Source organism: Rhineura floridana, chromosome 1, assembly GCF_030035675.1.
Source record: "Rhineura floridana isolate rRhiFlo1 chromosome 1, rRhiFlo1.hap2, whole genome shotgun sequence".
Lineage (NCBI taxonomy): Eukaryota > Metazoa > Chordata > Lepidosauria > Squamata > Rhineuridae > Rhineura > Rhineura floridana.
The window spans coordinates 246,618,477-246,642,643 of NC_084480.1; the positions used below are offsets into that span (position 1 = coordinate 246,618,477).

At 44.1% G+C, this 24,167-nt stretch overlaps 1 protein-coding gene across 2 annotated transcripts in view; it reads left to right on the top strand.

The window, feature by feature from the left end:
* The window catches only part of LAMA3 (laminin subunit alpha 3), a 207,480-nt gene that overhangs the window by 126,096 nt on the left and 57,217 nt on the right, over nucleotides 1-24,167 (top strand). For both annotated transcript variants that reach the window (XM_061596969.1, XM_061596976.1), the window contains exons 44-51: nucleotides 1,370-1,450; nucleotides 3,174-3,280; nucleotides 6,732-6,782; nucleotides 8,929-9,080; nucleotides 10,700-10,810; nucleotides 12,179-12,290; nucleotides 18,247-18,414; nucleotides 20,979-21,175. In XM_061596969.1, coding sequence (XP_061452953.1) covers nucleotides 1,370-1,450; nucleotides 3,174-3,280; nucleotides 6,732-6,782; nucleotides 8,929-9,080; nucleotides 10,700-10,810; nucleotides 12,179-12,290; nucleotides 18,247-18,414; nucleotides 20,979-21,175 — 979 coding nt within the window. The remainder of the gene's footprint in view (nucleotides 1-1,369; nucleotides 1,451-3,173; nucleotides 3,281-6,731; nucleotides 6,783-8,928; nucleotides 9,081-10,699; nucleotides 10,811-12,178; nucleotides 12,291-18,246; nucleotides 18,415-20,978; nucleotides 21,176-24,167) is intronic.

The following is a 24,167-nucleotide window of genomic DNA, read 5'->3' on the forward strand; positions in this document are numbered from 1 at the left end:
CATTAAAAACATTACACATCTTAAAGAAACAAATAGATGTAAGAGTACATCCAAATGTAATTTGTTTTTAATTCTGTATTTTAAAATTGTTATAATGTGCCCTGAGACAGCTGGTATAGCACAAAGGGGAGGAGAGCCTGGCTGGAAGTCCAGAGTCTGTGAGTTCAAATCCCTGCTCGTGTCTCCTGGGTGTCAAGGGCCAGCTAAAGATCACCCCCACAGAGAGTGGCTCAGGGGTTACGTGCCCTGCCACCTGTGCAGCCGTAGGCAAGCGGCATAGTCCCAAGGAGCCCAGTTGCCCCCCAGCTGGCAGTTGCGGACAAGGAAGGGGCTGGCTTGTGCAGCTGTGGCAAGCTGAGCAGGCTCTAGCCAGCTGTGGAGGACTAGCCTCAGAGGAAGGCAATGGTAAACCCCCTCTGAATACCGCTTACCATGAAATCCCTATTCATTGGGTTGCCTTAAGTCGTGATCGAATTGAAGGCAGTCCATTTCCATTTCAATGTGCCCTGGGACCTTCTGTAACTGTTGATAATAACAACAATAACAACAACAACAATAATAAAGTGTTTTATGTGAAGCATGTATTGGTTCAAATCGAGTCTGAGCCACTTTTCCTTTCATGCAAGCAAATGGAATCTTAAATGGAAGGAAACCTGACCCATTCTTCTCTCTGTCACAATTCTTAAACTTGCCAATAGGTTTCCACAGTAGTGTGTAAAAAAAGTAAAAATAAAAATGCTATTTTTAGCAAATAGTGGTGCATATTTTACAGGGTGATCTTCTACCTGTGCATGCTTTGAACAATTTAATGGGGAGAGGCAGAATGGTATGAGGCTCTTTTCTTGGAGGAATGGAACTGAGGAACTTAACTAGGAGAAACAGATGTAACACCATTGTCAGAGCAATGTGATGCTGTGAATTTGATGCAGGGACAGATCCCCTGCTTCCTCTCATCTCCTTGGGGCCTCTGGGTCAGGAACAGGTACTGTGCTTTTGCACTGGATGGAATCTAGTGAACTGCAGAGGTGCCATCATACAACACATCTTCAGTTCAATTGGGTTATCAGGTACTGCACAAGTGAATGTTTGTATAGATGAGATGTTTATTCTTGCTCAATAATAACACATCAATAGACACCATTTTTATTACTTATATTCTATTAAAATGTTTGTATTGTTATAAAAAATAAACTGTTCCCTAAAAGTCTAGACAGATAGGCAGCAGTATACTTGTACTCTCAATGTATTTGAAATTCTTACAGTAATTTAAATTTCATGTTCTTGCAAAATATTGAAACCTGTCTAAATATGCCTGCCATATAAAACATATTTCATATGCACTATTTCCCAACCCCCCACCCTGCTGTAGTTTTGCTAGTGGCTGTGTGGAAAACAGTGGAGAAATCCAATGCTTCTGCAAAGAAGGTTATACTGGGGTGCACTGTGAAAGGTAATATTGTTTTTCTAAGTAGAAAGTTCAAGCAGATCGTCTTGATGGAAAAGAAAGGGTACATTGCAGAACATTAGACTGGTTCACAATCCATGGATCATTGTGAATGTATGAGCGTGCATGCTCTCAGGGAAGAGAGTGTGGCTGCTTCCCTTCTCCCCGGGTGTTTTGCTGCTGTGCAGTGCTGAGATAAGCTGTGACTTGGCTGAGTATGTTACCCAAACCCGAGTTCATGGTTTAGTTCTCTCCAGATTAACCAAAAGCCATAAACCTAGAACAAACCTTGGTTACCGCTCATGATTAGTCTGGAGAGACCTAAACTATGAGCCCATATTCAGGCAACACACTAAGCCAAGCTCAGTGCAGCACTGTAACATAATGACTGGGGAGGAGCAAAGTGGCTGTAGTTTTCTCACTAGGAGCCCAAACACTTGAACGTTTACACTAAGCCATAGTGTGGCTTAGAAGGGCATGCAAACCAGGCCATTATGTATTCTAAGTGTATGCTGTATTCACATATTTGGGCTGCCAAGTGCAGTGAGGCTTGAAAGCACATGGAAAGCTTTCTGCAAATACAAGCTGCTGCATTCCATTCAGCGTTTCAATGTGTACATTTCATTGAGATTGACATTGATGTGAATTACATTGGGTGGTATTCAACTAACTTTTTGCGCTACAGTTAGTGCAATGTGGTTTCCCCTCTCCCCACTAGGCACGCCTCGTGTCATCCACAAATATGCTCTGGAGGGTTAGGGTTTGTGCAGGGAAGGAGAGGGGGAGATTGTTACATCGCATAAGGAGAAATCCTTGTGCTGACAGAATGATTGCCTTTGTGCTGCACTGAATGCAACCCATAGAGTTCCTCTTGTGCATTAGAACCCTTTCATGTACATTGCAGCTTTTTGGATCTGAGCAGTTGTATGAAATATGAATGGAGCCCAAAGAAATCTTAAGTGTGCTCAAATTTTACTGATTTCAAAAGAAACTATACTTACTTTTCTCTGGCTTGAGCCCTCTACGTAATATGATGGCCACATTTGAACAAATCACTAAAGCATAGTTTTGCATTATGACAACGAACCTAGGCAAACTTTGAGCATCTGCAAAGAGGACGTTTTCTCTTCCATTTATGCTTAACCATGGTTTGTTGTTTCATCCAAACTGGCAAAGGGTGGTTGATGTTAATTATGGTTTGAAACAAGGCAGCTTAAACTCCGCTTAGAAACTCAAAGACAAGTATCCATGGCCAAACCAATGCAGTAAAAAAAAGTTTGGGTAATATCACTTTGCAATGTTTTTTCCTCTTAATTCAGGGTTTTTGAAACTTTATCTCCGTTTACTGATTTCTTTTCCTCCAAAACCTTAAAATTAAATTCTCTTTCCTTATGTTTATAGTGACACAATATTAAATTTCATGGGCACATATTAATTTACTTTGAGACTCCAGGTGTCCTGAAGTACTTGTCCAGACAATGAGGAACAACCAATTAGTTATTATCTAATATGTAAAACTCTGGCTTCACTGACCGGTCCTCTGTCTCATACAAGGTCTGAAAGAAGCAAGCTACAGTCTAGTTTTCCAGGATTTTGGTCAACAGGCAGATTCTCTTTCTGCAGTCCTTCAAATGTTGTAGCTAACTCCAAATTTAGCGAAATATTTGATGATATATGTTCTGAAATTTTATTTTTGTCAGAATAGGCAATTGTAACTTTTTCTCTGTAGATGTGCTCCTGGTTATTTTGGAAATCCATTGAAATATGGAGGATACTGTCAGAAATGTAATTGCCTTGATAATGGTCAGCTCATGAACTGCGATCGCCTGACTGGGGGTATGTATTACAGATATTCCTTCATAGTGACTATACTTCATTGAACTGTACAACACAAAGGAAACCATATGAGAAAGAGACTTTTTGAGTGTTACCTTTTAGGAAGTCTCCTATGAAAATAGGAATGGTGATTCCCCTTGTGTAACTAAGTGCTAGAACAAACTACCTAGTTTGAATTCTGATAGAGTGTTTTGAGATGTTTACAATGACCCTATAGTTCTGGAACAAGAAGTATAAATTGCATATATGAAAACAGACTCTGGCCATAAAAGAAATTAACCTTTAAACAGTCTTATAGAATTATTCAAAAATTGGTTTATTTTTATTTTAGACAAAAGTAGACTGTGAACAAAGTTTCTTTCCTTTATTCCAACATGCAGTGGCTGTAATGGCTGCTACTGATGGGAACTGTAGTCCAAAACCCCTAGAGGGTACCAAGTTGGCAAAGGCTGGTGTAGCTTCTGCAGGGAGACGTCACACATTGAGCCCATGCACAAATATGAGTGCACACATTGGATTGGATCCAGATTGAGTTAGTTGAACTTGGTTTCTGATTAAATCAGTGGAATAAGTTAGTCGTGACTTAACTTGTCCCATTGATTTCAGTAGGAATTCAGTTCAGCTAACTTCAAACCACTAGATTCAATCCACTGTGTGAAGGCTGAACTGTAGGCCACTGTCAGTGGTAAGCCAAGAGTTGACCCTGCGAGTTAAGCCATGGAACAAGGCTAATAGTAAGAGCCAAGGAATGCACAGAAACACAGGGGAAGGGTCATAGTTCAGTGGCAGAGCATCTTATTTACAAGTAGAAGGTCCCAGGTTCAGTCCCCAGCATTTCCAGGTAGGGCTGGGAGAAATTCCTGTCTGAATCCTAGAGAGCCATTGCCAGTCAGTATTGCCAGAGCTAGATGGACCAATGATCTGACGCAGTATAAGGCGGCTTCCTATGTTCCTATATCAGAGCCAGGAAAACTTTGTTGCTCAGGCAAGTTTCCAATCCAAATAGGAAGCCTCCAGGGGGCTTCCCCAGGGCCATCCTGGTTGGCAAAGCCTGGAAGATGTTCCAAGCTGCAGGTCTGGTAGCGAACCAAACAGAGCGTCTGAACAAGTTCCCAGTTCTAGCCCAGGCAGCTTTTGACATAGATAAAAAATAACCATACTTAGAAAGCATCTCAATCATTTCATTTTTTCTCAAAGGTAATGTTAACTGTCTTTCTGGTTTTTATTATGCAAAAACTCCTTCACTAGAATTATATTATTCGTAGATATATTCTGAAAAAGTATATTCTCTTTCTGAAATTAAACATTGACAGAACAAGTTAGATATTGGCTCAGAATATTCTGTAGTTTAATTTCAAGTTTTGAACTGCTTTTTCCAGCCATTTGCTTCTCCACATCAGCAGTAGTATCATCTGTGATTAGCAGACCTGTTATTTTAGTAGGTTCTGACATCATTGTAGTCTTCCACTAGACTATTGAAGCCTTTAATTATATCATATTTGGCTATTCTTAATACTGCATAGGCTATAATAAAAGTTACATTAAAGGCAAATGCCAATTAAGTATATAATGCACTGCATATCTAGGGTGCACTTGTGATAGACTATGACCCCAGCAATTTTTTACAGTTTGAGCTTCTAGCTTCATGTTTTCATAGCCTGAATAGTTCCTTTTAATTAACACAGTAGCAAATGGACAATTAAGGAGATTGAAGTCATCTGGCCATGGTAGCAGACACACAGATATTTTATAAAAAGCCTTGTGTTCCATGTAGCTCAGGATTGGTGCATTTTAAGTATTCTAATCCATTGCATTCATAATATGGACTAAATTTTCAACTTGGAATATTTGCCAAGTCATAGAATGTGAGAATCGGCCTGTTTTGAGGTTACTTTTAGTGGTTTGAGAGGTACTGCAGTCTGAGGTCACTTATTCACTAATAGGCAAAAAACCCTTGCGGTTTAAGAACATACCTATAGCCCACAGATATTTCTATCAAACTTTAAAAAGCAGGGAAATTGGACAGCTATAGCGAATGCACCAGGGGAGCAGGAGACCTGACCTCTCTGAGATATTGTACTGCTCTACAAATTTCTCAAAATGCAAACACAATTTGGGTTGGTCTTTCACAGTCCAATCCACTTGCTGTGTAGCTTGCAAGAATTTGGTATCATGTGCCCCTTATTGATCAGCATAGGAAGGAGCCAAACACTGCTAAAGGAACCAATGGAAGCAGAAGAGGTCCTAGATGTGGTGAGATTAAATGCAATCTCCTCTACTGATTTCAGTTATCTTTTGTCATTAGTACATTCCAGTGCCTTATTCAGATTTGGAATAAATATATCCCACTTTTAAAATTCCAGTATGCAGTATGATTAATGTTTTTAGCCTAGTCTCTTGGGCCAACTTTTTTCATTGCTGACTTTCAGGGCCTATTTTACGTTGTTGTGATATTATGAGCCTTACTGGTTTTGTTTACATGTTCAAGAGCTAAATAAGGGACAAAGATACTTAAATAGCATGTTTAGAGGCTCTTGAGTTGCCTCCTTTTCATCACCACATAAGTGAACAATAACAGGGTTATTACCTCTGGTAGTTTTCACAGAAGGAGACTTCTGAATAGCCCAAGATACCCTGGCATTTTTGTTCATGTCAACAGAAGTTGGCAACTAGAGAATTATATGTAGTGATAACCCTGAGAAAACCATTGAATTGGACAGTGTAAACTAGTTCTCTGATCCAAAGTTGTTACTCATTTTGGACAGCCTGAGTACCATTTCTAATAATATCTAGCAAGATGCTCAAAAAGCAAAGGATGCCGTGTTGGTCCATAGAGGAAGAAAATCCACAGTCGGGAATACCTTTATTAGGACCAACCAAAGTGTCATAAAACAGTGAGCTCACTCTCGAGTTCTCCAGCACTCTTGATGAGGCTGGGTGTTAAACGAGGTAGAGGGCTGTGGGGAGCAGGAAAGAAAAATGTTAAGTTGATCTTGAAGCCACAAAGTCTGCTTTTAGTCACAGTATTAAGATAAAGTGTAGGAGGAGACACCAGATATACTTGGATTAAGCTGGTCTAGGAACTCTGCAGTTATGAGGTTGTACTTACCCTGATTTGTCTCTAGCCTTAAGTAAAACACATAAATTCCTTGTTAGGTAGACAACAGAACTGAAGAGAGAAATTAATTAATTTTAGATGATGTACTAGATTTAAAAAGCCAACAGAAACCAAACTGGGTAACATTGCCTAGTAGCTGGCAGAAAAATAACTCTTGAAAAATCAAGTTCCCTCTTCATGTACTAGAAAAGGTGCTGAGAATTATGTTCAATTTTCAGTAAATAGAGTATCCATTATATAGCAGTATCCGAATTCTGAATGTCATTTCAAAATCTCATACCGGATATATGTGTTGTATTATGTAATTCCAATTCCCCCCCCCTTAATTTCCAGAATGCATAAGCCAAGAACCAAAAGATACAGATCCTCTAGAAGATTGTGATTGTAAGTAATGGTGCCCGGATAGTCTGAATGTTTGCTTACAGGGCTTCTTTCTTTCTTTCTTTCTTTCTTTCTTTCTTTCTTTCTTTCTTTCTTTCTTTCTTTCTTTCTTTCTTTCTTTTTTGTGTTCACATTTTTTATTCTTTATAGTAGTTGCAAGGATATTATATGCTAAATATTGGAGCATGATACCAACAAAGAATGGAGAGAGAAAGTTTGGGATTATGTTGTAATAGCTAAAGTGACATAATTTTTGAGGCTTCAAGAAAGGAGAAATGATTGTTTTTTATTAGTGGCAAATGTTTCTTGAATATATTATTTATTATTATTTATTACATTTCTACCCCACCCTTCCTCCCAGAAGAAGCCAAGGGTGGTAGTATTCAAAGTTCTGGTTGAATATCTGATATGTACTCAGGATTTATGATGTTTTGAATAAGTTGTAATAATAAGCATTGTGAATGTAGTTTAGCTTTCATAACTTGCTAGCCATGTAATCCATAGGGTGAATCATTTCTATTTTGATAATTCTTGTTTTTTTTCTTTCCCTTTTTATGTGGAATGGTTACACTTCTTCGATGTATTTTTTCAGTTTTTAACTATAAAGCATACAGGGTTTCATGAAAGAGTCATAATTGTTTTAAATATTGTTTTAAAACAACATAAATTGTTTTAAATGGGAGACTAGAAAAGTCAGCACTTGCATTTACAATGAGCTTGTTCAAAAACACCTAAAACAGAGGTAGGGACAAAGGGTCTATGGGACAGATTCAGCCTGCAGTGCATTTAGATCTATCCCACAGCCCCTCCTCCTTTCATCTGCTATGAAGTGAGTTTTTAAGGAAGCCTTCATTGGTGATATGTTATGTGCTGGAGGAAACCAGATGACCTGGAGGAGGAGAGACAAATCTGTTAGGATGCTTCCATACTGCCCAAGGAGGGATCATTAGGAAAGGTAATGAAAATGAAACTGCCCGATATCATAATACCGTTTTATAACTCCATGGTGCAGCCGCATTTTCAATCCTGCGTACAGTTCTAGTTGCCTCAACTCAGAAAGGATATTGTAGAGCTGGAAAAGGTTCAGAAAAGGGCACTCAAAATGATCAACTGGGTGGATCGACTCCCCAGTGAGGAAAGGCTGCAGCACTTAAAGCTCTTTAGTTTAGAGAAAAGATCAGTAAGAGGTGACATGATAGAAGTGTATAAAATTATGCATGGCATGGAGAAGGTGGAGAGAGAAAAGCTTTTCTCCCTCTCTCATACTAGAACTTGGGGACATCCAATGAAGATGAATGTTGGAAGATTCAGGACAGATAAAAGAAAGTTTTATTTTTGTAAGCCGCCCTGAGTGCCCTGTTATAGGATAGAGGGGCGGGATAGAAATATTTTAAATAAATAAATAAATAAAATAAAGTACTTCACACAGGGCATAGTTAATCTATGGAATTCGCTCCCACAATTGGCAGTGATGGCCACCAACTTGGATGGATTTAAAAGAAGATTAGACAGATTCATGGAGGAGAAGGCTATCAGTGACTACTGTACTAGCCACAATGGCTATGCTCTACTTCCATTGGCAGAGGCAGTATGGTTCTGAATACCAGTTCCTGGAAACCACAGGAGGGGAGAGCGCTCTGCATTCAGGTCTTGCTTGCTGTTTTCCCGTGGTCAACTAGTTGACCACTGTGAGGACAAGATGCTGGACTAGATGGGCCATTGGGTTGATTCAGCAGGGTGTTCTTATGAACTTATGTTCAGAGAGAGAGAGAGAGAGAGAGAGAGAGAGAGAGGTGCCTCTGGCGCGCTGCCAGCTCTGGCCTTGCCTCCACCATTTTGCTGACTCTAACAGACTACCTCAAAGGGAAATGCAGCACTTGGGGTAAGAAAAGGTTCCCGCTATCCTGACCTACAGGAAAGGGAAAAGCAGCGCTGTAAAAAACAGGTCATACTAGGGAGGGCCTCAGGATTTGGTTACTGTCTTAGATGTCTTCAGTTTTCCTTGCCTTTGTTGTTCATTTGTAGCAATAGATGAGAATTTGTGGAAGGGTGTTCTTTTGGTGTTCCATTACTGTGCTCAGTAGCTCATTCTCTGCACATGCTACAAACTAACACTTTACACTGCTTGGGTATGCTCTTTTCCATTCAGCCTGTGATAGCTGTGTAATTACTTTGCTGAAGGATCTGAGTACAATGGGGAACGAGCTCCATCTGATTAAGTCCCAGATACAAAACGTCAATGCCAGTGCCCACACACTGGAGCAGATGAAGCAACTGGAAGACCGGGTCAAGCAACTGAAGGTAACCTGAAAAACATTTCCCATGTTTCCTTGTGGGAAGCGAGGAAGGGCAGGAAGAAGCGTGAAGAAATAGGTTTCAGATTTATGCAATGAGATGCCCTTTAGAAGCAGCTGTGCAAGATGCACTTTTCTGTGAAGTGACCCCATGTGCTGAGGTTGTGACTGATGGGGACAGTTATGTGATTCCTTTCTGTGCCAGTTCTGTGGGAAAGACCCTAGTAGCCCAGTCCAAGACAATTGCAATGCATTGTTCGTGGGCTTGCCTTCGAAGACTTCTTGGACACTGCAGTTAGTAATAATGTAGTTCAGTCCTCCCCAACCTGGTCCCCACCAGATGTTGTTGGCCTCCAACTCCTGTCAGCCTGAATCAACAGTGGTCTGGATGATGGGAATTACCAGAGACTGGCATAGGGGAATAAATCTTGCTGGTCTTTAAACAGCTACACTGGGTGCAGGTCCATTTCTTTTAAAAACCTATGTGTCTTTGGACTCAGGTACCTGAAAGATTGCCTTCTCCCATATGAGCCTGCCCTGGGGGCAGCCAGCAAGTAGGTGTCAATGTGACAGTAGAGCCTGCCAGGGCACTGGGGCTCTGGTAGCTGACCAGGGATACCACAGGTTGGAGCTGGGCCTGCACGGAATGCAAGCTCACCTGAGGCAACTTGAGCTCCCCTGCTTTCCTTGTTTTCAGCTCCTATCAGTCCCTCTAAACAGGAGGAGCAGGTAAGGTGGCAGAGGCACAGGAGCTCTTAGGTGAGCACTATGCAGGCACGCAAGGGCTGGTAGGTCAGCAGTGTCTAGCACTGGCCATGATATGGACTATGCTGGTTACTGCTGTCCAGTCAGTAGCCACATGATTGCACAATGCTGACTTAGCAGCCCCCGTGAGTCCACTTCTTAGCACTCACCAGTAAGGGTGTCAGGTCCCCTGGCCTCAGCTGCTAGGCCTGGGTCTGATATAATTAAATAGGTCTGTGTAGTAATGGACGCTGTGCAGTAAGGAATCTTCTTATACTCTTCTTCACTGAAGACACTGTTAAGGCTTGTCTACACAGAAGCTTCCCGTGACCCCTGTTCTTCATTTTTAGCACAAACCTGCAAGTGTAGGAAGTTGTATCCTAAGATAGACATTTTAGATGGATTTTGTATGCCCTCCCCAAATAGACTGCAGTTTTGCATGGCCTCCTCATCCTACTGTGATGCCTGAACTGATCTTCTGATTCTTTGCAGTTTACCATACAGTCTAGATTAGTGATACTGTGAGTTATATGGAGGTGCCATATGCTCTACAGAGGCGTTGGATGCATCAACTCTTTGAGTCTGTTCTGACTGACACCAAACTCTAAATGCATTTTTCCTGGAAGGAACAGCTTTCTGTGATGCATGCTTCCTCTGAAGTATGTCTAACCAAGTGTTATGATAATTGCTCACATGTGTAGGTCGGATTGCAGCCTAAGTCTTTCAGCTGAATTTTTTCCCATGTAAATGACTTAGGATTGCTGTCTAGGAAAAATAGATTTTTATCCACACTGAATTTTGCCCACACCTAATTCCACACTGAATTAGGATTCAGTTTTGGCCTCAGTCATGCATCCCTTTTTCATTTCCCTTTATTTTCAGATTCTTCTGAGCCGCTATCGTTCCATTATTACCACTCAGAGCCCAAAGGTGGATGAACTGGAGACAGACTTGATTGAACTTAACCAAAATATTAATGCTCTAAAAGAGAAGGTAAGCTGGTTATATTTTTTTTATCTATGTTGCAGCAAGTGTAAGCAATGTTGATGAATGCTGGCATTTACTGGTCAGAAAATGTCAAAGGCCACTAAGTACCTTGTCTAGATTTCCAAATGAAAGCTTAATTTGAACATGCTATGGGAATTAAATGTCATTTACTTGTATTGACCATGAGAGATCCCACCCAGTGGGAGCCCCCTTTCCCTGTGTCAGTCTCATAAGGTGGACAGAGGAAAAGAAAGAATGCACAGGTGTGTGTGTGGGGTGGGGGAGAGGAATGAAAGAGACAAAGCTCAATAGATAGAGGAGAATAACAGAGATAGAAAGGAGGAGAGCTAGCAGGGGAAAGACAAGATGAAGTAGGAAACAGTCATTCTGAAGGAGGATTGAAAAAGGCAATGCTGAAGCACTTTGGATGGCTCCTTGAAAATTCAGACTAAAACCTGGAACAGATTCCACTGCCCCACTGCCACTGGAAAGAAAAAGGCACAGGGAAAGGGGCCACTTTAAGGCTAGATGGAAATAACAGACATGAAAATAGAGCCAACAGCATGGTTGCTTGAACATCCCCAAACAGCAGCAAGGAAGCTGGAAAGTGAAGGTCTGAAGGTGGTGATTTTAATGGGAAAAATAGAGTTGGGAGACAGGTGAATTGAGGGGGGTCTTCAATCTGGAGGGGAGATAAATGCCTTTAGGATCCCAATCATGAGATCCTAAGAGCCTCAGAAGATTCAAATCTGGGGGTCCTGACTCTGTGCCAATATCCTGGTGGGGCTCATACATAATCAAAGACCTAGAACTGCCATTGCCCCAGTTAGTTTAGGACATGACACTATTTTCCTGAGGATGTGGGTGGAGACATATCCTTGGCAGTGGCCTCTTTGTTGAAAAGCCAGACTGGGAAGCGTCCAAGAAGGTCCCGACTGCAACTTTGCAGGGTACATTGCAGAACTAAAGACTAGTCCTTTTCCTCTTTTTACTTGGGGTAATCTGCCATAGATAACTGGAGGAAATATGTACATAGTTCGGGAAATAAAAGCAGTTGTAGTTACCATAATGAATCACTAGTAAGCATTACATCTTGGTTTCCTCTTGATTCAGGGGGTCTGGGTTTGGGGGAAGTAGGGCTCAGGGTGCCCTGCCTTCTAAAGCCTTTGACAACTTGATGCGAACATTTCTGACATTTCTTTTTCTAGAATCTTGACCAGTAAATATAAAATTCACCAATTTTCTGTAATTCATCATGACATAATAACAAATTATGTTAGCTGCTATCAGGAAACATTTGATAATAGCAAATGGTTTTTTAAACTAAATATTGATTAGTGCTTTTTCATGTTTAAACTCTTTTTTTCTTATTAGGCTGAAAACAATTACAGGAAAGCAGAGACGCTGTTCAATAACTTTAGTAAGACTAATCAAAGGGGGAAAGACTTGGTTTCAAAGATTCAAAGCATTGTCACCAATATTAATGGTAAGAGTAACTCGCTGTTCTCCTACATCATTCTACTGGATTATAATTCTGTTTCGTGGGGATAAATTTCAGCTCATTTCATTCACTAGTGGAATTTGATAATTTGTATATTTCTCTGATTATGGAATATGTTATGAAAGTTGGGGCTTGCGAGCAGTGGCTTTAGATGTGACTATTGATGAGAAACTCTTACGAATGATAACTACCTACATCAAGATATGACATTATGCTTGCTCCAGGAATGTGCCTGAAAATGGCATCTTTCTGGCAATTCTCCACCCAACTTGAAATGTGTAGAACACGGATGGGGAACCTCAGACCTGGGGGGCCAAATGAATCCTCCAAGCCTCTCTGTCTGGCCCTCAGAACTCTCCCCAGGCCATAGCCCTCACTGGCTCTGCTTCATACCCAAGTGTATTTGTTTGGCTGCAATGTGTCCATGATAATGCCGCCCTGGGCTCCTGCTGGGCGGCAGGGCCAGATATAAATCTAATAAATAAATAAATAAGAAATAAAAATCATGCCTGTTCCTTGTCTGGATCAAGGATGGAGAGGGGTATATAAATGTGTGTAGAAACTAGCCTAAAGTACAAAGGTGACATTTACATTAGTTGCTTTGACCACTTTTGCCTAGAAGTTTGAATCGAATGGATTGTCCTCATAATGTTGCAAAGAGCTAGCCACAGCCTGTTGGAGATGGCTATGACGGCGATCTGTGCACTAAGTGATTTTCCACAGGTAGCCTGCCATCAGATCGGGTACTACTGCCATCTAGCGTCCGAAGGCAAGAATGCACTAGAGTCAAACCTGGGGCTCAAGCCCCTCCCACTCCAGTCTTCATTCTTGCCCTCGTCCAAGGCAGATCGAAATTTAGACAGAGCGTAGCTAAGTCCTTACTTCTAATTCTATTGTTACTCTCCTTATCGTTTTCCCCTTACTCTCCTCCTTATCGCTTCCACTCTTCACGTTTGCGTCGGAGTGTGTCCAGCAGCGGCTGCTGCTTTCTCGTTTTAGCGGGGGCTCCGCGGCTGCGGTCTCCCCCCCTCCTTTTTTCAGTTTATAGTTATTATTTCCACTTTTGTTGTTTCCTCCTTATCGCTTCCCCCCCTCACGTTTGCGTTTAGAGTGTGTCCAGCAGCGGCTGCTGCTTTTTCGTTTAGTGGGGGCTCCGCGGCTGCGGTCTCCCCCCCTCCTTTTTTCAGTTTTCAATTTAACCTCTACGTTGGGTAGCTCGTGGCTACAGCTCCCTCGTAGCTCTCGTTTGTGGGGGCTTTGGCGGCTGCGGCTCTGTTTGTGGGGGTTTTTAGTCCCGGCTCCCTGAAGCCTGCTATAGCAGTCTCTTTTCCCGCCACCTCCGTTTTTTGTGGCCGCCATTTTTATTTAATCTACTCTCCTTAAAGGCTCCTACGTTTCCCTATCAGCCCGGCTGCTCATTCAGCCCGGCTTGGGCTTATTTAGGCTACCCTATATTGCCCCTCTCATCCTGATTCTAGGCTTCCTGTTCTTTTTCAACCACCTGCTTTGTGGTCCTACCAGGCGGCATATCATTTCAGCTGCCTCCCGGCTGTTTTTTCAAGCCCTACTTAGGTGCTCCGATATCGCGGCCGCCATTTTGTTTTCGTTTTTTGCCGTTTTTTCCTTTTCATTACGTTTTTAACTTGTGAGACTTGTGTAGTCTCCTGTTACCAAAATATTCATAGCTTGGGAGACCTGAGTTGTCAGGTGATACATATATTATCAGGTGATACATATTATACCACACCTTCCCTATTGTGTGTGTGTATGTTTGTAGGTGCACTTCCAATTGACTTATGCTCCACCTATAGCTGGCACATTATTTAGTCTGTGCACCTTGGCGATACCGCACCTTCCCCATTGAGTGCACGTATCTCGCCCTGGCCACACTGCGCTTTTACAATAAACATATCTCTTCTGGCAGTGTAACTAGCGGTCTCGCACCTTCCCCATTGTGTGCGTGGACTTAGCTCGTGGCCAAGTTGGCAGTGTAACTAGCGGTCTCGCACCTTCCCCATTGTGTGCGTGGACTTAGCTCGTGGCCAAGTTGGCAGTGTAACTAGCGGTCTCGCACCTTCCCCATTGTGTGCGTGGACTTAGCTCGTGGCCAAGTTGGCAGTGTAACTAGCGTTCTCGCACCTTCCCCATTGTGTGCAGGGAGGCATACGGCAGAGGAACCCGTCAGCGCAGGCAGTTCTGACTCCATCCCCATTGGAGGCAGACTCTCCTTCTTCTCCAGCATCTGGCTAAACTTGACAAACATCTCCTGGGTCAGGCTCCTCTTCATCCAGAGCTACAATATAGAATTTTGGCGGACACCACCGGACAAATTTTGCATCTCCCCCATCTCCAGGGCACGCAAAAAGGTTATGCAGGACGCCATACGACATCTACTAGAGATAGCCGCTGTAGAGCCTGTTCCTCCATCCGAACGACTACAAGGCGTGTACTCCGTCCTCTTTACGGTTCCCAAGCGAGACTCCTCATGGAGGGCGGTCTTAGACCTCAAGGGCCTCAACCGCTTCGTCAAATACCGCCACTTCAAGATGGAATCTCTGGCATCCATTGTAGAAGCTCTACAACAAGGGGACTTTATCGCATCCATCGACCTGAGGGACGCTTACTTACACATCTCAATTTGCCCGGGTCACAGACGGTTCCTGAGATTTGCACTAGGCCACCTCCATTTTCAATACCGGGCCCTTCCATTCGGCCTCTCCTCGGCCCCCCGAGTCTTCACCAAAGTGATGGCCACCATGCTGGCGTATCTCCGCCTCCAGGGGGTCCACATTTATGCTTATCTCGACGACCTCCTCCTCCGAGCAGGCTCCCGGGACTTGGCCAACAGGCAGATCCAGTTCACCCTAGAGGCACTACACTCTCACGGCTGGCTGATCAATACCGAAAAGAGTCACCTCCAACCAACTCAGCGCCTCCAGCACTTAGGGGCAATACTGGACACATCCCTAGCCATGTTCTTTCTGTCCCCAGACCGTATTGCTTCCGTTACAGCCATGGCAACTTTACTTCTACATCGCCCCACAGCAGATGTCATGTTTCTGGCCCAGTTCCTCGGGGCAATGATTTCCTCGATCCACATCGTTCCGTGGGCCCGACATCATTCGAGACCTTTACAATGGGCTCTCCTACCCTTTCAAGCGGACATCTCCAAGTCCAACCATCGCATAATTCCGCTGGGCCAAGCTCTGAAGCAATCATTCCGCTGGTGGGTATCCACAACTTCCCTCATCAAGGGGACACCGTTTCGGGACCCAACCAGATTTCTAATCACCACGGATGCCAGTCTGTCCAGCTGGGGAGCCCATTGCAACTCGACCTTTGTCCAAGGCGTTTGGTCCACCCAGGAACTAAGTCAAAATATCAACTGGCTGGAGCTCAGAGCTGCTCATCTCGCTCTGAGACACTTCCAGCCTCTATTCGCCCTACAACATGTCCTCATTCGGACGGACAATGTTTGTGTGAAATCTCACATCAACAGACAGGGAGGCACAAGGTCCAGGGCTCTGCAGGAGGAAGCAACACGAATCTTCGACTGGGCCGAGTCCCACATCCTCTCTTTACAAGCAGAACACCTCAGCGGAACTCTAAACATTACGGCCGACTGGCTCAGCAGGCAAACGGTCCATCCGGGAGAATGGAAGCTTCATCCGGCTGTGTTCTCCCTTCTCCAGCGGCGGTTCGGCCCCCTCTCGCTGGATCTCTTCGCCTCCAGCCACAACTGCCAACTGTCTCGTTACTTCTCAAGGTACCTAGAGCCAACGGCGGAAGCAGTGGATGCTCTGACGACACCATGGCCACACAGGCTCCTGTATGCTTTCCCGCCCATATCACTCCTAGGCAGGACATTGACAAAACTCCGACTCGAACGAACACGGATTTTACTCATAGCTCCTTACTGGCCTCGCAGACCCTGGTTTTCGGACCTCCTCTCGATGTCAATGGAGGATCCATGGACCCTTCCAAGCAGGCCGGATCTTCTCTCCCAAGGACCAGTTTGGCATCCGGACCCGAACTGGCTGAGCCTGACAGCCTGGCTTTTGAACGGACACAGTTGAAATCTGCGGGTCTTTCTCGAGGGGTCATAAACACTATTTTAGCATCACGACGATCGTCAACTACTTGAATCTATCAGAGTACTTGGCGTACTTTTTCCAGCTGGTGCACCTCTAAAGGTTGTTCAGCACCCCAAGCCACTGTACAACACGTTCTACAGTTCCTATACAGAGGCATCACATTGGGACTCAGACCAAACACTCTGCGTAGACAGGCCTCCACCATCTCGTCAATTCTGTCTGTTTCTTCATCGGCCGCACCTCTGAGCTCTCACCCGCTCATCAAACACTTTTTAAGAGGAGCTTCCCACCTCTCTCCAGCTGTACGTCACTATTTTCCATCCTGGAACCTCTCCAAGGTTTTGCAGGCATTACAACGACCTCCATTTGAGCCGCTTGCCTCAGTGCCTCTCAGACTGTTGTCTTTTAAAGTCCTTTTCCTCGTGGCTATCACGTCCGCGAGGCGGATTTCGGAGTTACAGGCCTTGTCATCGGCCCGTCATCTCTGCGTATTCCATAAGGGCTCAGTAGTTCTGAGGCTGGATCCATCCTTTTGCCCTAAGGTCAACTCAATCTTCCACAGTAGCCAGGACATTGTGCTTCCATCCTTCTGTCCTAAGCCGGTCCACCCCCTCGAAAAGGCCTGGCATTCGCTAGATGTTAGGAGAGTGCTCAAAGTTTACCTCTCTCGCACCCAGGACATCCGACAGACAGAAGCATTATTTGTATCCTTTCATCCAAGAGCTTTGGGGAAAAAGGTGTCCAAATCAACTTTGTCCTGTTGGCTTCAAGCCTGTATTTCTATTGCATATCAGTCACTTAATTTACCAGTGCCGTCTAACATCACGGCTCATTCGACCAGGTCTGCTGCCACTACGGCGGCTTTCCTAACTAATGCTCCTCTTACAGACATATGCAGGGCGGCGGTATGGGCTACCCCTAACTCCTTTGTGAAGCATTATAAGATTGATCGCTATGCTTCAGCTGACGCCTCCTTCGGGAGACGTGTCCTGCAACACGTTATTTCTGATTTGTAACTTCCTAGGAATCCCTCCCTATTAGGGGACTACGTTGGTATATCCCGATCTGATGGCAGGCTACCTGTGGAAAATGGTCCCTTGGTCGCACCTGAAGGGTGATTTTCACAGGTACGCCTGCCATCACGTCCCTCCCTTGTGGGGGATTTCTGGGGAAATTCGTTCAGTGGCCTGTATATAGTTCAACCTATAGGATTCGTGCTCTGTCTGGTTTGCTTTAGTTAAAACCTGTTCTTATGTTGCAAGTTCTATGATATTTGCTGTGTATATTTTCTTTGCTGCGTGGGCTGTTGCCCTTTGGTTACTTTCAGATTTACCACTTCGGACTCGTCATCATGAAGACTGGAGTGGGAGGGGCTCGAGCCCCAGGTTTGACTCTAGTGCATTCTTGCCTTCGGACGCTAGATGGCAGTAGTACCCGATCTGATGGCAGGCGTACCTGTGAAAATCACCCTTCAGGTGGGTCCAAGGGACCATTCTAAATAGTACAGCTCAGGGGTAGACAGTTCACCAAGGGGATGTTGTTTTGTCAGCATCCCATTGACAAGCACAACATAGGCACTAGCTCTAACTCTTTACTAAAAAAAATGGGATATACTCTGCATGTTAAAAAGCAGCTCTTAAAAAAAACTCCAACAGTAGTCAAAGTGGTGCAGACTGAAGAGGCATGTGCAGTTTCACTAGGATCATTTGATGGATGATGCCTGCATCGTCAAATGTGTGTTGAATGGAAAGTGGGACTTTTTAGGTTAAAAAAGAACACAGCTCTGAGACGAGGGGCCTGTCAAAGAGTTTTGTTCATTTGAATGTGTTTTTGTTTCCGTATCGTAGTTCTCCTGGAACAGATAGCTGGTACTTCTACAGAAGGAACTTCTTTGCCTTCGAGAGATGCTGCCAAAGAGCTGGCTCAAGCTCAGCAAATGATTAATGAGATGAGAAACCGCAATTTTGGCCAACAGCTAACAGAAGCAAAGGAGGAGAAAGGAGAAGCCCAGATCTGTAAGAGTGTAAAAACTGTGAGACAATCCTGGGATAATAACTTTGAGTAGATTTGCTAGGATGGGGCAGATGGGAGAACTGTTGCCTCGCTTGGAAATGCTTGGTGGAGTTGTAAACAACATGGAACTGGAGGTGGAGGGAGCAGAGGGGTCTGATCATGTGTCAGGCATTCGCAAGCTCATAGGATGGAGAAAAGAAGAAGATGGGAGTGAAAGGTTTGGAGAACAGAAATACAGGTGGTAGGGAAGGAAAATGATAGGCCCTGAAGGAGAAACTCCCAGAGTTCTGAGGCTCATGAGGCTAAAGAGGAGTCTGAACAAGTAGTCTTGACTGGATGTGAAGTCTCCATCCTCAAGGGTGCATTACAACTGTGCCTACAAGCTTTGTGTACTAATTTTTGCATTTCAAGAAGTCAAGGCGAGAATTCCAGAACTCTTAAAAATGAGCAAGCAGAGATACGGAATTCCATCCTTTTTTTCCTCACTTTGCCTGAAATTTGGGTATATTTATTATTAGCCACTGCACAATTTGATAAAGAAATTCTAGAGAAAATGCATAATACCTTATGATGGTGGTGTTGTATGAGAATCAACTGCAACATATGGTACATTGTGGGTGCTCAGTAAAGGTTTAGTTGTAAATTGTAGCACTAACATCGTTTTGCCATGAGTTATCTAATTACTATAAATTGAATCAGCCTCAAACACTTCTTTATTCACCAAGCGCTTAGCCTGACAAATGCCCTATTATGTCATGTTTGTGGTATACTTCTCTGAGTGTACGCACCAGATATCTGTTTACTGTTGAATATTCTCCTCTGCCATTTACCCTTTGATCCAGACTTGGGTGGAAGCTGAATGAGATTTGTATGGACTATAATCACCATCATTACCTGACCATTGGCCATGGTGGCTGGGGCTGATCTGGAGGGCATGTTAACAGACATGCCTATTGGGAATCCAAGTGTGTGAACATACCACCCACGTATCCCATTAAACATGCCTCCTTGAGAGGAGGAGGATCTTTTGCTAGGGATAAGAGAGCTTCGGCTATGGGGTGGTATAAAAGTAAAATAAATAAACAAACAAACAAACAAACCAAGCGCTTTGCCCTGAAATATGCCTAAATAGTGTGTATATAACTCAAGACATGCAGGCCCACACCAAGCTAAAGCAAAATTTTCTTTTATTGAAAGAGAAGAATAGCGATACAAAATTACTGCGTGTGTGGCAGCATTCATCATTAATACTCTAACCCAGCCTTCAACTAGTGGGCCACCAGATGTTGTTGGACCACAATTCCCATCTTTCCTGACCATTGGCAATGCTGGCTAAGGCTGATGGGAGTTGTGGTCCAGCAACATCTGGTGGCCCACTAGTTGGGAAAGGCTGCTCTAACCCATTCATAACTCTAAAATAAAGAGAAAAAAGGTCCCTACTCTTGTAAGACATGACAAGTCACAGAGATTATCTATCTTAGGCCCAAGGGAGTAGATCATAGAATAAAACGGAAGTGATGTGAAGGAGCTCTGATCAAAAAGCAGGAAGAAATCTCTATGCCTCAAGAATTGCACCAAGGCAGAGATTTTCTTCCCAGCCTGTGGCCCAAAGTCCCGCGCTGCGTTCCTTAAGAGCATAGTCATACATGTTGGAGCTCAGGTCGCCATCTTGGGTCTCAATACCTGCTCCTAATTACCCTTTTTTCTCTTACCAAGCAATTTAAAAAGGAGGGGTTGAGATATGAAGTGATTTCATGTGTGTGTATATTTCGTGCTGAAACTTAGAATTTGAACAATGGGATTGTTCTGCTGGGCATGAGGGAAATCAGCCAAGAAATGAGATAACATTTAATTGAAGGTCTTCACATTCTTCTGAAAGTGCCAAAAGATGGTCCTTGCTTCTTGTCCTCATTTCACAGTTCTCAGGAAGACACAATGAATCAGAAAACGGGGTGGGGGTGGGAAATGTAGTCCAGAAAACTCCAGGGCCTTGCCACCCCCTTGACTCCAAATTAACCAAAGTGGGGGTTAGCCAGAGCACTCCCAAAAAGCACCAAGTTAAAGAAGATTGTTTTAGCTGATTAAAATTCATTCATTGACAAGAGATTGATCTAGAGCAGCACTCTTGACCAGAAAGGGCTTAAGATGGGTGGGTGCTCATCTTTTTACAGCAGGCATGGGGGACTTTTTTGGCTCCATGGTCCAGATCCATATCAGGATCTGCCTCATGGACAAATTTGACAGGTGGCCGTGACTGCCCTCCTATCAGTCACATGATGTCATCACATGATTGGCGGGTGGGGTGCCCACCTGTCAAAATCCCTCATGCTTCCTTTAAGTCTCTGCAGATGGGTGGTTATATGGGGTTGGGGAAAGTGACCTTGAAGGGGCCAAATGGGATCTCCTTAGGGGCTAAATGAGATCCCCTTAGGGGCCATGATTCATCTGGAGGCTTGAGATTCCCCACCCCTGTCCTACAGCTATATGATGTTTTTGCTCAAGGAAGATCAGATTTGTTCTTATTTTGCTATCTGATAACCATACTTTATCCATTCTAATTCTATAGTGCTGGACCGTGTAAGGAATGAACTGCAAAAGCACCAAGCAAAAAACCAGAGACTTATTAAAATTATAAGAGATTCAATAAATGAATATGAATCCAAACTCAGTGACCTTCGTGTATCTTTGAAAGATGCAAAAGAACAAACAAAGCTGGCTGAAAGTTTAAATGGAAATAATAAAGTACTCTTGGAAGATGTTAAGGTAAGCCTTTTTGATAAAATTTAATAGATTTATTTATTTATTTTATTATTTTATTTATATCCTGCCCTTCCTCCCAGCAGGAGCCCAGATGAAGGATAAGTAAAAATCCAAGTCTTTTTATTTTGCCTTATCAGTCCTCTCTCTCAAAAGGACACTTTGCAAGGTCAATGGAAGCAGATACTACTGTTTTCTTTTGCTTTTTATTTCTTAAAAGCTTGACATGAGGGTTTAGTTTCTCTAGAATAGCCAAATGAAATGTAATTTCATTCATTCTTTCACCCTGCCCAGACCTATTCCCTTTGCCCTGAAAGTACCTGAGATGACCCAGGGACACATGGACACACAAAAAATGGTTCTATCCTGTTCAGCACAAAAGTAAAACAGAACACCTAGGGCTCATCCAGACGACTGCAAAATGTGTGACATGACCACTTTGTGTTCTCATTATTTTTCGGTCGTCCTGATGACGCCGAGTGCAAAAGCGCGTTTTCGTGCGGTTAAATCCGCTTTCGCACAACCGCGGAAAATGCAATACACTTTTTAAAAGCGTGAATCATCCGCTGTTCCTTTGGCCGCTCGGACACAATACCACGGATTTAAGAGATGATGCTGTTGCATGGGCGGTCCTGGGGCGGTTCCCCAGTCCCCCTCCTCTTTTCCAGCCAATCCCGTCCTTTGCACATTTGCGCTTGTGTGGAAACGTCGCCTGGGAAAACGTGGCCAATCAGTGCTGTTGGATATACTGCGCAGGTGCGGAAATGCAGGTTTGCGCATAAGCAGGAAGTAGAGGCCGGCACTCTGACCTCCTAGAGAGCCCGGCGCACACTCTTTGTGTGAAGGGAACCGCTGCTGCATTGCTTTCCAAAGTATATGGGAATTGAGACATTCGTGTATATACAAAGGAGTGTAACAGGGCTGTTTAACCGTTTTGGATTAACGTGATTGCAGAAATGCAAGAAAGCATATTTGTGAAAGCAGCAGAAGGAAGGGGAAACTGGAAGGGGAAACACAAATCACTTTTGCGCCCCAATTATGATGTACTTGCTGGGGCCTATAAATGGCTGCAATAGGGAGTGTTTGGCAAGCCGAAAAGGGAAATATCCAAGAAGCTGCTTGCTAAATGGAGTAACTTTTCTGCTTTACCACGAATGCGCATTTCTGCGAGACTTGCCAAGCAGATATGCTGCTATAGGTGCTCTGTCACAGAGCTATAGCCTTTCGCCCATAGCAACAGAATTAGCTGCGATCCTGACTTATGGCTAACTTCAACCAGAGGGAGTGTTTGGCAAGCTGAAACGGGAAATATCCAAGAACTCGCTTGCCAAATGGAATAACTATTCTGGTTTACCACAAATGCGCAGTTCTGCAAGACTTGCCAAGCAGACATGGTGTTGTAAAGTGGGGGACACCGTAACCATAGGTGTTGTTTGTGTGTGATGAGAAGCTGGGTGGGCTGTGGCGTGTTTTTCTCCTTTGTAGCCGTGCAGCCTCGTAAGCCGCTTCCCGCTCTTGGGGCATCCCCCATCCCCAGATGAGTGGCTGGACAGCTTCCCCCCTCTCTGCTCATCAGCTGTGAATCGGGTTTGTGTGAGGTACTTTGGCGGGAGGTTTGAATCCCCTGAGTGAATTCCTTGTGCTGCCCGATTCCGGCTCATCAGCTGTGAAGCAGGCGTGCTCACGGCTTTTAGGGGGGAGGTGCGAATCCCCTGCCTGAGTGGGTTCTTTGTGCTGCCCGCCGCCCTTTCATCAGCCACCTATGATTCTGCCCAGGGCCCCACAGGCTACGGGAGGACTCGTGGCCGCCTCCTCCAAATTCGGTTTGGGCCATGACTGCCAGCTTTTCGCGCTTCCGCATTCAAGCACGCATGCGCAGAACTGATAGCAGTGGAAGGGGAGAGGGGAGCAGACGTCATATTTTCCCAACGAATCAGATGTGTCGTGGGCATGGATTGGAAAAAAGCGAGAAGATGCCGCATGTTCGGGCTGCGTGTGCGGCCGGTAAAAAAGCGTGTTTTTAATATCAGCAAAAAGCGGGAAAGGAGCGGGAAAAGGGGCAAGTGAGGACTCTCAGCTGACAGAGCGGGTATGGAAAACCTGGATTATCCCGCTCCGTCTGGATGAGCCCCTATATTGGAAACTGTTGGTTTGTTGGTTTGTTTAATATCCTCCCAGAAGGAGCCCAGTAAAGGAAATTAGTTAGTTCCAAGTAAGGAAATGATTACAGAAAAATCATTTCAATTATATGATAGTGCCTTCACTTGGTTGGGAGGCAGGGTCTCCTTGCAGAAAGATGCCAAGGGGAAGGGCTTTCTCTCTGCCCCAATCCCAGACTAGCCCTCCCTGGTTTGCAGGAAGCAAGGCCCAGAGTACTGATAGCAAAGCCCTACAACAGCAGCTGTAAAGTGCTAAGATGCTTAAACTGCAATCCTATATATACTTAACCTGGGAGTCAGGCCCAATGAACTCAGTGGAACTTAATTCTGAGTAGGCATGTATAGGATTTTACTGTGAGTTTGCAGGGGAAAGCTTCTGAGCCAGAAGCCCAGAGAATAATAGCCTTCTCCTTGTCCCCGCACTCTGCCCAAAGTCACTTTTCTCTTGATAAAAATCTTTACTTCTAAGGGCCAAACTGCATGTTGCATTAGCTATGTAGCTGTGCCTTTAAGAGCAAGAGTGGTTGTTAGCTTTTTACACAAATTCCAAGCATGGGGTCACCCTAATCTGGATCAGAAACCAAGCAGGGGCGCTGGGGATCTTTAACTTTTTTGCCCCCACTATGTTCCTGATCTAGATCAGGGCTCTGCACCTGCAATTTGCATTGGGAAGGGGGACTCTCATTTGCTTAAATGGGAGCTTCATTCTTATGCAGACTACAGGCACAAGGGGGTTCCAGTCCAGATCAGGCAATTTGTGTAAAAACACAAAACCCCTTCACTAAAAGGTAATGTAGTATGTTGTTTACCATAGTACATGTGGCTGATTTAGGACCAGC